The 17616-nt window shown below is 36.3% G+C and overlaps 1 protein-coding gene across 2 annotated transcripts; it reads right to left on the bottom strand.

The window, feature by feature from the left end:
• Positions 1-426: 426 nt before the first annotated feature.
• LOC103706595 (kanadaptin) lies at positions 427-16344 on the bottom strand. Of its 2 annotated transcripts, none has more exons than XM_039132169.1 (13): positions 15850-16344; positions 13022-13107; positions 10634-10713; positions 9387-9442; positions 8549-8597; positions 8059-8208; positions 7701-7796; positions 5546-5659; positions 5320-5450; positions 3070-3311; positions 1298-2077; positions 1094-1149; positions 427-1008 (listed from the first exon to the last, which is right to left on the bottom strand). In XM_039132169.1, exons 1-12 carry the CDS (start codon positions 16191-16193, stop codon positions 1100-1102), a joined length of 2178 nt encoding a protein of 725 aa, XP_038988097.1. In that variant the 5' UTR covers positions 16194-16344; the 3' UTR covers positions 427-1008; positions 1094-1099. The 2 variants fall into 2 exon arrangements, with proteins under 2 accessions (XP_038988097.1, XP_038988095.1); XM_039132167.1 differs by having other exon boundaries at positions 1084-1149; positions 15850-16343.
• Positions 16345-17616: the final 1272 nt, after the last annotated feature.

The raw sequence follows: 17616 nt of genomic DNA, 5'->3' as shown, positions 1-17616 counted from the left end.
GGGCAACGGCAGCAGGTTGGTAACAGAGTGATAAACCAAGGTACAAGACGTTCTGTTTTCCTGCATCATATACAAAATGTTTATCCCACTTAAAAGAGCCAACGTTGTAGATGACCCAGATAGTAGCGTCCATTCCTTGAACCTCTCAGTCCACCTTTAAGTCCCGACTTACTTCCATGCCAGAAGCTATCCAACTTCGGATGCAAATTTTATATGCATTCACATCTTTCCAAAAATATATCCAGGATCTTGTTTGCAATTTTTATTAGTCTTATATTACTCTTGTGAACTCTAAAATAATGAGTGACAATACTAATATAATATTTAATTTAACGTAACTTCCATACGATGGGATCAGTTTAGCTATCAAGGATATATCCATATTAACATCCCTAATATCACTATCTAATTTGTATCCACATCTGATTAAACACATACAGAGTAGAAATTTTAGCACTCAATTAATATTCTCATCCATATTCCTCTACTAAAGTGGAAACAAATGCGGATATTCAGCCCTACAAGGGCCCTGAACATCTACTGATCCACAATCGTTAGCACTAGTATGAAGTAAACCTGGGCCCGCATTCAAAGCCCACAGGGCCAAGAAAAGGTCAATTTACAATTCTAATTACAATTTACGGGTTCACGTACACTCTCAATCAGCATTAACTTTGCCGACAGATCGTTGATTTCGTACTTGCTGCAGGAACATAATCTTTAAGCCAAAATCTGGCAGAGATTATGAGTCATCCATCCGCCAAACAGATTAATGCTAAATTTAATGAGGCATTGACCCTAACCATAGGGTATAGGGAGAGCTTGCACCATATTATACATAATAGCATCAGCGGGCCAGATCTTTGAAGGCCATATTTGCAGTCAAGGCTCACTTTCATGGCATCATCCAAAAGCTGATCCGCTATCCAAAGCTGCTTTCATCGGGATGCTCGTTTCTTCAATAACAATTCCAACGTTAAGAGGAAACATTGCAAAGATCTTCATTGCCTGTATCACAAGGAACATGGGCAATTATCAGGGGATTAGAATTTAATAAAGTGGAGTAGTTCAAGCTGCGCTTACATTGAAATACCATTCATCAATAACCCAAGCGGTCATTCAATGAGGTGCGTCCATCACCAGTTTGTCCTGCAGAAATTCAATGTCATCAGAAGGAGACACACACACACACACACACACAGAGGAAAGAAAAGGTGGGGGGGGGGGGGGGGGGGGGGGGGGGGGGTGCAGTACATTTCCCGTTATAATAACTTTGTTCATAAATATTCTGTATTACCTTCCGGAGGCATCCATGATTCATAATCTGGACTGCTGTCAAGAAATGTAGGTCTTGAAGGTCCAAGCACCCGTTTGGGCTGCGACACCTCCTTCCCCGCTTGACCTTCACTTTCCGATTGATGGTTTTGATGTCCATCATCTATAGCAAAGTACCCCCGTTTGTGCTTCAGCAGCAGAGCCACAGCATCAGCAGCCGATGTGTCAGATGACGGCAATCCATCCACTTTAGGAGCTTTATCAACGGTGACTCCAGGCTCGTCAATGGGCTTGCGTTTCCTTATAATAAGACCAGGAGCTGCACGTTCAATCTCCTGACCATCATCAACTGAGGCAAGAGCCTTTTTCCTGTCTTTGTAATCAATAAAATTGTCTGACTCATCTAAAGGAGCTTCCACTATCTTGTTCTCCTCTGGTTCCATGTCCCTTTTGGCACCAAGCCACTGAGGTTTCATGGAGGCGAATGCAGGTGCTCCATTACTTTCCTCTTTGCAAGCATCTTTACCTTCTTCAGCATGCTGCACAGCTTGTGTGGAATGGGAAGTTTCCTCAGGCTGGGAACCTGTTGAAGGCTTTTTAGGCACAATGACCTGCTTTTGTGCAGACGAAGGTTGTTTCAGGATGTTAGTACTTGGTTTGGACTCGGGTACTTGTGCTTTCACATCTCTTTTCCGAGCAGCTTCTCCCATTGGATCAGCAATTCTCAGCAAATACATTATCTTGTCCAACTCGGTTTGAAGATCAGACAGTTCCTTCTGCATTTGTATGACTTTGTCACGCACTAGCACACAAGGACAAAAAAAAATTGTTAACAGTTAAATACATTTATGCAGATCTACGTGCCATCACCAAGTGAAGTCCTCAATATTGTACTTGCACACTTGAAACTTGCATTTATGCAGAAAGATGCTACCAAAATTGACAAGTCAAACATGCAAACACTAAAACAGTCAATATTTCACTCTAGCACTTGCATGCAAGAAAAACAGTTAGATTTAGAAAATGGCAATGCAAGTAGAAAAACAAATTCTACCAAAAAAACTCTAAGAAGATATCACATGAATGTCATCAAAATTTCTGGGATGCAAGAATGCCAACAGGTGGGTGCAATTGATCAAGAGAAACCAAAGATGACACAAGCAGGTGGGTGCGATTCATCAAGAGCTACCAAAGATAGAAGACCATGAAGCCTGCATAGAAATTCTATGTGGGCATTCATGCCTGCTCCAACACTGACAGACACCCCCCTCACAAAAACAAGAAGAAAAAAACAATTCCTCCAAACTTTCCTCACTCTGCACACAAATAAATAAAACATTTGTGGATGTATTTCAAGTCACACAAGCTTCTGTCTATAGATGTATTCTTATACAAACCATTTAATTATGCATATATATTTGAATAATACACAAAAATCTAGAAACATAACCAGTAGAATTTGCCTAAAGTGACTTGTCATCAAGAATTTCAATATGCCATAATCACATTATCAATTGTGCAAATGACTTCAAACAAAAACTATAGTAATAACATGAAAATTTTTGACAGATTGATAACCACATTACAAATGGTGCACATAACTTTTAAACAAAAAAAATTACCGTAATAACAACATGAAAAAATTATGACAGCTCGATAAACCACCAAGCATAATACAGAATCAACAATCGAAAATAGATAGGAATAACAGCATAGCTTGAAGTAAAAACCAATACATCCCTTAAATTACAACTGAAAAAGAAAATTTTGACAAATGCATGTGAAGATCCTCACCTAGTTGAGATGACAACCCACTCATGTATGTGTCAAGGTCATCTGCAGCTTCTGTATTGTTCTCATTGTTTGGCTCCAGTTTCTCTCTCTCTTTTGCAAGCAATTCTTTCATCTTCTCCATTTCATTAATAATGGCTTCCTTTTTGTCGAGAAGAGTATCGGCTGTTTCAACTGACTTCTCTTCGCCAGATTTTCGAGCAGAAGGCTTCTTCTTTGTCCGGTCATAGAACTCATCATCATCACTGCATGATGCAAAGATGCTTTAATAAGTAAATACAGTGTAACATGCCTTTGACCAGTCCTTTCCAGCAGGTTATGATTATTAAAATCAAATATCTAACTAGATTGAAACAACAACGAAATTACAGAGCTCTTTCAAACCATTGGTCTATGAACCTGACATCAGTGGGTCCTTGCATAGCTTTACTAAGGTCTCTAAAAAAATAGCATTCCAAAGCACAAACTAACATCTTCCTGCTTGTTTATATAAATTAGACAGATTCAACATCAAGAGTCAAGACCCTTTTTTTATATCTTATTAGATATTTATCTATAGCTTTTCTGCTTATATTAAAACATAGTAATCTTTTTTTGCCATGAGATTATGAGCTTAAAAGCATGAAGAAATCTGATCTGAGTCTTTCCACATATGTGCGCTCCGAGCAAGCTTGCAGCTTGCCAATAAGGGGTTCGTCATTATAGATGTGCAAGCATGAACAAGAAGAGCCTGAAAATGATGTCAAACTCATTGCAATGATATGGTTCCATTAAAGATGAGTACCGGTTTGAGGGGAATATGTTTGCACAGAAGATACAAAAAGGACTTGAGGGAACCAAAGTGCAGTTGCCATCAATAATAGAAAATTCAAAATGCTTATGTTAACAAAGGCCATGATCTCCAATAGGAATGTATAGTGGCAGAATTTATAAAGCCAAACAAAGTCAGAAAGGACTTCATGAGTAGAGCTATGATAATTAGTGCAGGTATGACCTAAGCATCTTACAAGCCCTTGTTTTTAAGATTACTTGTACATAGCAATTTATATTAAATGTAACAGCCAAGTAATTGAGTAGGAGGCATCTTTGTTTATAAATAATTAAAACATATGATAAAGACAGACCTTCAATTAGTGATATGATAAAAAATAAAATACCATTCAAATTAAGAGAAAAATAGTTTAATTCTTATAAAACATTTTAAACACACTGGCAAAACACAGATATCATCCTTATCTGTTGCTTTGGTTAACTGTGCATGTGTTTTGCATGCTTAGTATGAAGAAAATTTAATCAAAAAAAAAAAAACATATATAATGCTTATCGTGAAATTCTTTAGAAAAAGGAAGGAAGAAAGTAAAAAATGCAACCAGAACAGCAGAATAATTACAGGCTCCATCACTGGACATCCAGTATCTTTACCTCAGCATTAATTAGCTAAGGCTGACAACTGAACGCTGATTAAAGCATCAACTTAGGGACCAGATCCAGCTTTTATAAACTTCTAACAATTTTTTCTTCACTCTTAAACTTTGTAACCATTTTTCCCTCTTTTATTCTATCCAATCAACATAATAACTATGCAAATTAGTGTCCAATTAGGACTCCTGCCAAATATGAAAGAGAGAAAATTTACCAATATGCATTCAAATAACCAGTAAATTTTACCATCTGCCTAGATATATCACTAAAGTTTACAAGAGAGTATTTACCCAAGAAAACTTCTTAGCTGCATTAGAAAACAAGAAGCCTTTTATAACTTTGTTTATGCCTACTTTTAATCCAAAAAAAAAACTAAATGAAGCCCATATACGGTCCCTTGCATAAAGCTGCCTCAAAAAAAGTTGTCGTCTTCATCTTTCTTGTTAATTCTCCCTGTTTCTGAACCCCCATTCATATAGCATGGGTATATGGATAACCACACTAAATTGTTTCTCATTAAAAATGTATCAGATGATACTAAAAGTCAACCTCCACGATTAAGTGTTGCACATATCAATTAGAAACAAAAGCACATTAAATCTCCAGTTGCAATTTAATGAAATAACCTTTTCTACCAAGAGAACTTCCCATCAACATGAAAAATTTCATGTCATTCTCCACGTATCTTTCCAAACAATTCGACTCATGAGAGACATATACATAAAGAAAATATGAGTGTGATACTAATTGAAAGGCATGAATAAACTCATATATATTGATAATCCATCAATGTTCCATAATAGAAATAGGATACAGATCATCATTAATTACCTCAACTTGTCATCTTCATCCTCAACATTTCCTTTCTTCCTGTCACGGACTATCTTTCCAGCACGTGCACCAATACTTTCTTGAATGCTCTCATTCAAAGTCTCTTCCAAGCTCTCCAACTCCTCCATAATCTGAACATATAACAGTTAGTCGTCTTCATAATTTGAGAAAACCTATTTTAGTGAAGTGACAGAAATGGTTTTGACATTCCAAAGATATTAATGACCTGTGATATTCTCTGTTCATTTCGAGCAATCTGTGTTTGTTGACCTTGAGTTAGGCCTCCCTGCGCAATGTCTTTTGCGCGAATAGCATCTATCTCTTTCCTCATGTTTGTAACCTGTACCACCAAAATGATTGTAAAAAATGGGAGCAATGAAAAAAAAAACAAGATGGTTGATTTAATGTCACTCCACCAAATGTTGAAACCGAAGGTTTGCTTATGATGTCTAAGAAATATCAAATATGTGCAGATGCAAACAATAAAATACAGAACAAATACAGTAACTAATTCAAGAAACTAATAATATTGCACACACATTGCTCAAAAGAATCGTAAATTATTATTCACTTTGGAAAACATATTGTTTAGAATAACATAATCTATATTGCAACTTCATTTTTCATTCCATAACAATCTATATTTCAACTTCATTTTAAGCTTACTAAGCCCTTTGGTTGCATTAAGCTCTCAAACTGATTGTCATTGAAAGTATATCGCATAAGCATCCAAGATAAGTCTTGCAAAAATATGCAGATGGGTTGGAAAGAGCCACTGGACTATAATCAGCTAAAAAAATAATGGGGTGAGCAAAAATGAGAGAATAGGACTAAATTAAAGGAACCTTATCCCGTGATTTGATGAAGGTGCTTATAATTGATATCCAGAACTAAGAAGAAGGAACAAGAAGTTGGATTGGATTGCCATTTGCCAATGTTTATCATGTACAATATTATGAAGGTTTGATCATCAGATAAAACAAGTCTATTAAGGGATGTCCACTGAGAAAAGAAAATGTAAAAAGTCTTCATAGTTGACCATATGATCTAGCTGGAACGTACATCAGACATCTGCATAATAATCACTGAAGAGGTTACCTTCTGGGTAAAGTCCACATTCTTCATTCGTTATTACTGGCAGCAGTAGCAGCAGTAATCTTAGTTAATAGTAGTAGCAGTAGTAAATGCAAGTAGTGGTGGTGGTGGTTCCTGCATAGTTACAACAAGGTGGATCACCTTCGGGACCCTCATGTCCTATCATGTAACTGCTTCCCCAGTTTCTCATAAGCCCCCAAAACTGATAGTCATCAGCTTAATTTGTTAATTGGTAATGGATTTGATGATTACTTATTTTTCAATTTAAATCTACCTTACTCATATTTTATATATTTAAGTAATGGAGGTAACCTAAAAAAGCAATAAATGTTTTCCAGCTTTAACAAGCAAACTAAGATAGTTTAAGTAGGTTATACTTGATCAGACTCATCCTGTCCAAATTAAATTAGCTAAAATAATGTTTTCTTCTCTTCTAAAGTGTTTTGAGTTTCAAAGAAAATATGGGGAATACCGACCTCTATAAGTGACATAAGCATGACCTAGTGAATTTGCTAAAGAATTCAAGAGAAACCATGATCCATGAGCTTTTTGGCTGATTTATATAAACAGAAAATCATTCAGGAAATATGGATTTTGATATAAAAAACAAACAGATCCCTCAAATGGCTCTTACTGAATTGAATCCAAGGTTTAGAATCTTGGTACCAGTACCCATACCAGTCGAGTACTAGTCCATGTCGTAGCAGTACATGCCATACTGTATCATATCCACACACTGTATGGCAGTTGGTGCTGACATAGCAGCCAGCACCATTATCCTTATCATTTTCTTTCATACCACTACAAAGGGTGTCCCAGGTACCAGTCCATCAGTCCAGTACGGTATGGCTGGTACAGACCAATACAGTATGGTACTTAAATCATTAATAATTACAAATTGCATGTGGATTCAATGTGAAAAATAACTCAAATCAGCATGATCATAGTGCATATGAAGAGTGATATACATATTTCGGGGAAGAAATCACCTCAGTTTTATCCTACAGCAACAAAAACAACCTGGTATTTTTCCCATCTGAGGAGGGGACTACAGAGAAAAGCTTTAAACTAATGATGCCCAGCAAAAGAAATTTCAAGTGTTACCCACTAAAGAAATATTAAAATTCAATCTTATCATATCAACATTGAGTGAAGAATCCAGATAATGTTAGCTTTAGTGGAGAGATATGTATGCATTAGAGAAAAATAAATGCAGCTCAAGGCAATCTCTAGATGAAAGAAACAGTCAAGGAATAGTGTTGGATGACAAAAGAATTTGTACTTGCCTTTTCCAATCTTTTTATAATTTTTCCACGAGTCTTTTCTTGCCTCTCAGTAAGCTGCCCTTTGTATGTTTGCCATGTTACTTCATCTGAACCATTCTAGAAGACGACCACACATTCAGTTGATCATATCATTGTTCAGAATATAACATACTCCAGCCAGTGATGTATTTCAGATGTGATGAAAAATGGAGATTAAAATAGTAGTAAATAATTCAGAAATATAAAACACCACTTTTTAAAAGAAGGCATGACAAAAAAGAACAAGGGAAAATGACAATCAGCAACTCATGGTATACACTACTGCACTATACATGAACAATAGCAATAATACAGTGAAAGCAAATAGAACAACTCACACCTCCGCAGCTTCTTCGATTGCATCCTCAGCCATTCCCCATGAAATGCCATCTGCAAGAGAAGCTTCAACCCTTGCACGTAAAAGTGAAGCTTCACGATCAAGCATCTCTTCTTGAATCTTAGCACTTCGTATTTTATCCAAATCACCTTCCTATTACATGTTAACCAGCAATGTATGAGCTTTAGCAGTATTATATCAGCATCAACTGTTTGAAAGAAAAGATAATTCAATCACCCAGGATTAAGTGCCAAATATGCCTGCCATAATGCATTAATACAATACTGAGTTTTGGCAGCTGAGAATATTACAGCACTCAAGGCAACTAAATATAGCCAAAGATTATCTTTCACGGAAAAAAATTGACATAAGCTGCTTTAATCATTGACATCATCAATAGGAATTGTAATTATAGAAAGCAAAGCAGGCACTATGGTCACCAATTGCACCTAAGGAATTTTACAAACAAACTGAAGTGTTTTCCCACTCTTACCGCTGGCATTAATTCAGAAGGTCCTTGGAAGATATATAACCGTGTGGAGCTGTTGAAAACAATAGAGAAGAATATCAATAACAACTTTGAAGATAAAGACATTCACAACAAGCAATTCGAGACATTAAATGTAAGAATTTTAGATCAAGATAACAGGCTATCAATTAAATCCATCCTAGACAATTTAAAAGTTGAGCAAGACTAACTTCAATTTCTGACTGCAAGTCAAAACAAAAAAAAAAAAATTCCTTTCTCAATAGAACTTCCCATAATAATACCAACATCCACAATATAATCACAGTATACTAACACCATAACAAACTTATCAAAAGACACTGAACTAGTACTAGGAAAAAGAAACATCATCTGGGATCAACTGAAGCTATCTATAGGACCCCATAAATGCTAATGCACAATCCTGTCAAAGTACAGCCTTGTGCAGTTATCAGCGTAGTTAATCTTTTTTAGATAGTACACCCAAATTGATTATGAGCAGAATCTTAGAAAAGCAGAGAACAATTGATCATAGACAGAGATGTCATAACTCATGTCTGACGAATCCTATCCAGTTAACAGAATGCATACGCACCACCTCCATCATGAACATTAAACCATTCAATGGTTACTTTAACAAAAAAAAAGAATTGTAGCACACATTCAAGAGAAAAAGGAAAATAGGTATCCAGAAACAAAAGAGCAACAGTAACCAAAAAGCCTAATTCTGTTCGTTTAAATTTCTAACATGGCAAGACTACATCAAATATAAACATTACATTTAATGGGGGAACAATTAACATAGCAAAAGAACATTATAACAGTCATTAATAAGTCTACTTACAGGCCAAATCGAATTACATCACCAACATGGACTGCTTTATATATGTTCTTCTTTACCTAAAACAAAATGAAATCCAATAAGCACAGTGAGTGAAAATGATTGGACAAGTAACTGTACAAGTAGAAGTATCTTATATATAACTAATATTAATGGCATAACATATCACCAGTAGACTCAGACGGTGCTGTAGATTGCCTTTTGTGCAAGTTAACAGTACCCAAAATTTTCCTTTTTAGCTTAATGCATGTCTGTTTCATGACATTATATGTGATCTGTCTCTTGTCTTCAATTACTTTATTTTTGCAAGAACCATCACCTCTCATTTTATAGCTCAATATGCCATACGACTCTATCAAATAGGACTCCTTGATCAACTAGAAGACCAAAAGAAACAATCAAACACTTCCGTAAAATAGCACATTTTATAATCCCATCGGACACCACATCAAAGACCATCAAAATTTGCAAAAATGGCAATCCTAATAATATTCCTAAACCAACCAACACCCAGAGGAGAATCTACAAATGATATTCCTACACAAGTATGATTCAAAAGCCCACTAGAAAAATGGCCTCCCCGCACCCCCCACCCCCCACCCCCCCCAAAAAAAAAAAGAGAAAAGAAAGAAAACACCAAATTGAAACTCACTCAAATCTAAACTGCATCATCCTCAGAATGCATTTTTTCTTTTGTTTTATGAAACTGGAAAGCAGGCCCATAAAGTGATCCAAGCTCTATGATTCCTAGACCTGACCTATAAGAGGTATTTGTTCAGTTTCCTCCATCTCCAATTACACCTGTTGATGTTTTTATAAGATTTCTTCTTTCACCTAAATCTGTATCAGAACATCAACCAGAAAAGGCATGCCTTTAAGTTATTAATCTAATCCTGCTTCAAGAATGTGAAAACCAGTAATCTATAAGGACTCTGATTGCCAACTAGGGATTAAAAGCATCAATGAAAAGTTTTAGTATCATATTGGCCAAGAATCTAGCCATGAGATTTTGCCTTATTCCCAATTCTTCCGAAAAATGAAGCATGTCAATTTTTATAATTGATGACTAAACAAGCAAGTCTTCACCATGAAATAGTTGCCTCACCGGTAATCAATAACTTGGGTGATGCCACAGTTTCAGGAGTATTAACTTTTCTAGTAAAATGTGCATTCTTCTTGTGGTGATACTTTAAATAAATCATGCCATTCCATTATGATAATAGCTTTTGTTCATGCAAATGAACTGGTACCTGCATTTTGTTGATGAAGGTGCCATGCGTGCTACCAAGATCATAAAGAAAAGCTTCACCATCTTTTTTAAACTGCAGAACTGTCAGGTCATCAGGACAAAATCAGTCATGTAATAAGAGCTACAGAAATAAAATAGAATGCTTATACCACATGAATTAGATTCATTATTGTGAAATAGAGCAAACAGGAGGTTGTGATGTTTACCAGAGGTAGGACTTCAATGAATGCCCTTACAAGGGGCTGAGCTAATATTGATCGACAATAACTTCATCAATGCATTTCTGATTTTTAAGTAGAATCTATACTCATAAGGCTTACAATCAAGAATGATGCCTAAGTTTGAACATAGTGTGCATAAGAGCCCTAAGCCATAGAGAGGGAGAGGAAGGGGGAGGGAGGAGCGAGTGCGAGAGAGAGAGAGAGAGAGAGGACTAGCACTAAGACTTTTTCATAATCAATTACTCGAGTGTGGCACATGCAATGCATGCTAGAGCAGGGACTTGAAACTTTAACTTTGTAATTGACAGCCACATGCTCTAAGCAAGTGAATGAATGCATGTCACGTGGGGAAACGTGGGGAAACATGAACAAATGTGCGATATGAAAAAGGCAGGGTGGGGAAACTCAGATGAACAGACATGCCTCACGCACGTGCACGTCAAGAGAGTCCACATTGCATAGTAGAATAGATAAGTCAAAAGAGAGAAAAATATGACAAGAGTTGGCTCCAACATTCATATAAGCTACAAACCCTGATCAAAAATAGAGGAACCCAAATGAGACATTCCCAACCAAATATGACCTAAGAGGAAATAGAATAGTATTTCCAATTAGACTATTAGGCATGTACATATGCAACAGAAATGACAAGTTCTACAAAATGTTCTCCCGAATTTATAAGTATAGTTTTAAGGATTCTAAGAATCATGCACTATTGATTAACTCATAGCAGACTTGCCTTCTGAGTATTTTAGCTAATCTACCGAAAAAAATACCAAAGGCAATTAGAAGGGACAACTATCAAATTATAAGATCTTATACTGAGCACTTTGTTGATTTATTATTGCTAAACATCACTACAATCACCAAAATGAAGCTATATGAAGATCAGCTCTTCCATTAGAGATATGAAATGTTATCTTAGCAGTAACTAAAAATTGACAATCATGGTTTCAACCAAGTTCACTAGCAATTGAGACCAAAAAGGACAGAACTATGAACCTTTGCATCTGAACATCCAATCCAGTACTAGAGACATTGTTTTAATATATCAAAGTCTGCCTTTTTTTAATCAAATTCAACTATTTTAGTGGTCAAAAAATGGTCATAACCCATAAAACTTATGTAACTTTCTATGCTGATTTTTAATCTATCGAAGTTTTAATAGTTATAGGAGTCTTTCCTAGATATCTACAGTTCATATTTAGGATTCTTGTAAGTGATTAGTAGTTAAATTTTATATAAAGTTCATGCAAACTTTTAAAAAAAATTGATATTATGAAAGTCGGTAAATCTGTTGTGATAAATTATGCATAATCCTTTCTTTTCCTTCCTTCTTAAATATTAAGTTCAACACAAAATGGGATCCTGATATTTTTTTAGAAGGATTCTAATTTCATTCTAAATAATGATTGAAGAAGAACTAGAAAAGATGAGAATAGTGCTATAGAAACAAAACTATATAACATGCACATCTAGCAGAAATCTGCCTATCACACTTATTTTATAATCTCTAAGACTAAAACCTTGAACACATGGTGAACCATAAAGAAGATATTCTATAGCAGGAGTTCTACTAATTAATTAACCCACCAAGATAAACAAAGGAAACTAAATAAGTCTTCCCAAAGCTACACCTATAACTTCCAATAAGGACATGACACCATTGAGCTTGGGTACATGTAATTTCATAAACATCTGGAATAAGATCATCAAGATCAAATATGGAGACAACAAGACATGCCATCTCGAATTCTTTATTGATACATTGTAAACTATAACTAATTCAAGTCCACTTCACTAATCATACTCAGGACTGTTCTACATCAATAAGCTTCTATAAATAACTAACGTACATCTATTATATATTTATATATAATATCAAAATGTAACTGCTCTAATGACTGACCAACAGGTTTTTCAATCTGACAGGATATTAAAAAAAATATAAGCCAGAGCCAGGCAAGATTCATTAAAAAATGTAAGCAACAGTCCATTTCCCAGGACAATTGACTGACATGCCCGTTCCCAAATAAATGGGTTCAGAATGATACATGTCCTGCTAAATGATGAGAATAACCAGACCATCCCTATTTCAACATCAGAAATAAAACTGAAAATAAGACTGCCAGTTGATAAAAGCATGATGATCTAGAAACATCATATACCTGCATGGAATCGAGAAATAGTTGGATGTTCCAGCACAAAATCACAAAGATCTACGCGTCCAAACATGTAGGCCCCTTTGGAAGACCTGCACCAATATCATTTGTCAACAGAAATCAACTATTGCACTTCAAATGAAGCAGCCTGTGCATTCCATTTAACTACTAACAACACAGGAGATTATCAATATTAGATTTTTCCACCAAAGTGCACGTCGACAATATTATCACATAGAACTCCTCAACTCATTTTTAACAACAACGGAAACAGGTACAGTGACTGATATCAGTAGCAACTAGCAAGTATATACAAGACATCTGCAATTTCTTTTTTCAACATAAATATGTCATGTAGTATGCAGCATTGAAACAATAAGTCCAGCAAATCCATGGACTCACATCAATAGCAGCCACCACAAACCAGCACTTGGAAAGGCATGTTGAAAGAACTTGTATCAAAAGATGTCCATAAATTAGGAAAGTTTTAGGGGGTCAAAAATTTCTCAGATATTCTCTAATTGAAGTAATTTGTTATCGGCATGGTTCCAGGGCATACCGTACCGACACAGTGCTCATATGGCACCAGTACGGGGTCTAAGGTTCGGGATCTGGTATGGGTACGAAGTAACGTATTTTCTTACTCTTTTATCTAATTGCAAAACATAATCTACAGTACTTTTCCATAAATAGCAAATGTAGCAATATATTTTCTGCCTTGTTTTGCTTTTGGTTCCTAGAATCCTACTTTTATTTTAAATTTCATTTTATCTTCATTACCATTTTTATCCTCCATCATATTGCTTGTTCCTTCATCTTCATTTGCACTAGCCTCTCCTCCACCATCATCTTCATATCTTACTTTTTCTTTTCTAATCCCCACCAGCATTCATAGCTCCTGCAGTTCAAGATCTTTTGAATAGAGTATCCCTCTTCACCACCACTCTTCCACTACACTCCTTAACCTGATTTAATTCCTAGCCCTATTGTCATCATCAATGAAATCCACCACTTGTGCTGTGGTCATTTCACCTACTTGTACCGGCCATAGTTATAAAGTATGTCATGGTATCTGTTCTCCAAATGAATACAGCTATATTAAGCATCAAAATGATCCCTTGTATCAGCTCTTGCTACCTTTTGGGAAGGTCTGAATTAGCTAGAAACTATATTACAAGTTAATAGCCGCCTTCCAAAATTAAACACATATTCTCACTCATACCTTATTGGCTAGAGTAGGATCTACTAAGATACCTTTGCCCCAATAAAAAGTAATGTATCCACTTTACCTTCTATGGAGAACATGACTCCATAAGATGTCATATCCAAGGCTGCCCATACGTAGGCAGAACCAAGCTTCTCTCATACATTGCATTTCTCAATTTTGATTTTGGCCCCTTGATAATAATTCCTGTAGATACATTTTGTTAGATTAATCATGCTCTTTCTTGTTTGTTCACAGGCCACCTCATAGCATGTTCAGATTGTATAAGAATATGTCATTTTTGAGTCATGGTCAAATTCAGGCCATATTCTCCCTCAGCATTTTTATTTTCAGAAAGACTTGAGGTCTCTTTATATCGGTACAAGGACTCTAGAATCAATGAAGGTTTTGATTTTCCCCGCAAACATACATTAGGGATCTACCTCTGAATCTTGCCTTACCACCAATCATGCTTAGATGAGCTAGAGGGGCTCAAGTGAAGTCTAGTACCACTGATGAAATGGGATTTCTCTTCCTGATATCAACTTTTGGGTTGTCCAACATGCATCAACAATTGTCCAACTAATAGTGTTTCTGTTATTCATGTGGTTGGTAGTTTCTTGGCTTCTCTGTGCTTCATTCACTATGACAACTATTTGGACATCCATATATATATACACACTACAGCATAGAGTTAACTGGGGCATTTTCTTCAAGTTTGTTGTTCTTAGTTCTTCATTTCAATGTAATCAGATAATCTGCGTCATATGAATTGCATTCCCCTTTTCAAGACTGAGCAAAGCATATGGCAAGCAGCAGCCACTTGTCTGACAATTCTTACCCTTATCTTTTTCTCATCATACCACTCCATGGCCACCTTTATCCTGCATGACATAGAGGGTGGCTTGTCTCCTACCAGTTATCGCAATGGATCAAACAGAAAAGCTTGTGTACATGGCAACTCAAAGCATTGTGAGACAGAACCTTGAAGAGAAGCACTAATTTACATTTATCTTTACAAAGAGATGCACCATTTTATCTCAACTAGTAAATCAAAACTGAAGCTACTGCTCTTCTGATAGCCTGGTAATGATTTGTACATTAGCAACACCAAAGCATGTTGAAAAGCCCTCAACAGTTTCTTCGCTCGCTTAGTAAGAGGGACGTGATCAAAGCAGTCAATAATCTGAAAGATATACATCCAAGTCCATAGCAAGAACCTAGGGATCATAAACCATTTATTTTTCCAATTTCCTTACAAAACCGCTTCCACTTCCTCCTATTTCACTAGTTGGCAAACTCGAAGTTCATAATCCAGTGTCACGAGTCCTGTGCAAAACTAACAAAAACGTAATTGTGCTATATACTGCACTGTTTTGACCTAATCTTAGCGGCAATCATCATCTATGTAAATAATGACAATGTCCTTCACAAGGGAGAGAATTCTTGCTCGAAACTCATAGAAAGCTTTCATTACCAGAAAAGGAAAGCAAAAAAGAAACAGTAACAAAGAAAAAGATTTCTTTTTGTCTCTGAGAAGGAAAGCAAGGAGAATCCTATGGAGCACTTCCTACACATAAAACAATAGAAAATTCAAGAAATATCGATTGATGGATTTAAAGAATCTTACACGTCGAATTGTTCGATGATGGTGCCGTCCTTGAGGACCTCGAGGAAGAAAGGGTAACCGGGGGGCTCGCTCCACGGAGGAATCGAGTAAGGAACTGCCAATTTCCCGGGTTGGGATCCCGAGGAATTAGATTCGGGGTTATCATCCGGGCTACCGGTAGGTTTTTCGGGTTCCTCCGGGACTGAATCCGCGGCCGGCGCACTGGTCTCCTCCGCGCGAGCTCCATCCTGGGCACTGGTCTGCGTGTCGTCGCCAAGGGTTTGATCTGCAATCGGGGGTTCAGGGGCAGGATTAGGGTTAGGGTTAGGGTTTCGAGGAGGGGGAGGACCCATGGGGACCTTCATGGTTTCGGAGAATCGGGAGGAAGGAGCAAGAGAGAGGAGAAGTAGCGCGGCGAGGGAGCGGATGGCCTTTTTCCGTGACGATGTTCTCGTTTTCTCGAGCTCCTGTGAGTCGGTGGAACCCTACGTCGTGTGATTGAGTTGGGACCAAGAAATCAGACTCGGGATCGGTAAAAGCTGATAATACGTCCTCTTGTTGTGCCCTATTAGGCGAATAAGCAATAGCTAATCACCATCTCAATACGTGCCCTATGGTGCCCACGTACGGTAATTTATTCAAATTTAATTACAAATATCACGATGTCCTAATAGATTGTGGGTCAAACCCGCTCGAATACTATTTATAATAATTCAAAATTTTATTCAAAATAGCTAATCGAAAAATATTTTTTAGATTTCTTCGTCTTATATAAGTACCTAAAATTTTTTCGGCGAATAAGCAATGTTAAACTAAACATACATTCCTAACAAAAAGGATTCGGGTAACTAATCCAATAAATTTGGGATTAAGGCTTAGTTGCATTGAGTTACACACTTTTTTGAGCTGTTGTCCTAATAAACGTATCCACCATTTTTTTTATGGCATTTGGATGGTTAATTAGATTTAACTTTTAAGTTATCTGTTCTTTAACTAGCAACCAAATACTGCCTTAATACATTAGCTTCTTAAATTTTAAATTATCAATTGTAAAAATCAATAGATATATGATTAGCCAAGTTAAAAAAGAGTGACAGCATCATAAATTGTTATCCAGATTGCATGCAACTCCTCTCGGTGACAAGTAAGGGGTATACTATATACATGACAAATAATTGGGATTATAATGAGAATGATGTTGTTGTGGTTTATGGAGGGGAGAAAAAACTTTGCTAATGGCTTCCAAAAAGAAGCCATCCTCTGTAGCAGGGAGCCCCATTTCATCCTATATATAAACAAACGCTCATGACTAATTAGCATAATCTCATTTATGAAAGAAAAACCAAATTTTCAACTAAGACCAAACTCCCTTCTGAGTTCTGACCCGTGAAAAATTTTTATCTATATTATAAATTTTATCATTTTGAAGAAATTTCAATCTTAATTATAACAGGACATATAGCCTGAGACAATTTGATTATCCATATTATATCTTGGAAGACAATTTGCTTGTCCATATTACATCTTTGATGCATCACACAACACATTATGTGATGCATCTAGGATGGGAAAACAGTTAGTTTTTTTTTTTCTTTTCTCCAAGCTTTCTTAACTGAAACCTAATGGAACCCTTTGGCAAATCATCTCAGGGTCATTCTCCTAAACATTGTCTTCAAAACATCTTCTTTGACTTCTTAAAAGGGTAACAAACTTTAAAGAGCTTTTGTTTGCTGTTATTATTTCATGGCAATCCAGTCCTGGTATTATTGTTGTCGAAGCATAAATTAA

The sequence above is a fragment of the Phoenix dactylifera genome, chromosome 1 (genome assembly GCF_009389715.1).
Source record: "Phoenix dactylifera cultivar Barhee BC4 chromosome 1, palm_55x_up_171113_PBpolish2nd_filt_p, whole genome shotgun sequence".
NCBI classification, from domain to species: Eukaryota; Viridiplantae; Streptophyta; class Magnoliopsida; order Arecales; family Arecaceae; genus Phoenix; species Phoenix dactylifera.
This window is presented reverse-complemented; position numbering and strand designations above follow the sequence as displayed.

What these genes read in the sequence shown, in the direction of transcription:
- LOC103706595 (XM_039132169.1), bottom strand. Translation starts at nt 16,193, where the DNA reads ATGAAGGTCCCCATGGGTCCTCCCCCTCCTCGAAACCCTAACCCTAAC. An exon ending in TATTTCTCGATTCCATGCAG is followed by an intron (nt 10,714 to 13,021) that starts GTATATGATGTT and finishes ATGACCTGACAG; the next exon opens with TTCTGCAGTTTAAAAAAGAT. An exon ending in CAATCGAAGAAGCTGCGGAG is followed by an intron (nt 7,797 to 8,058) that starts GTGTGAGTTGTT and finishes GTCGTCTTCTAG; the next exon opens with AATGGTTCAGATGAAGTAAC.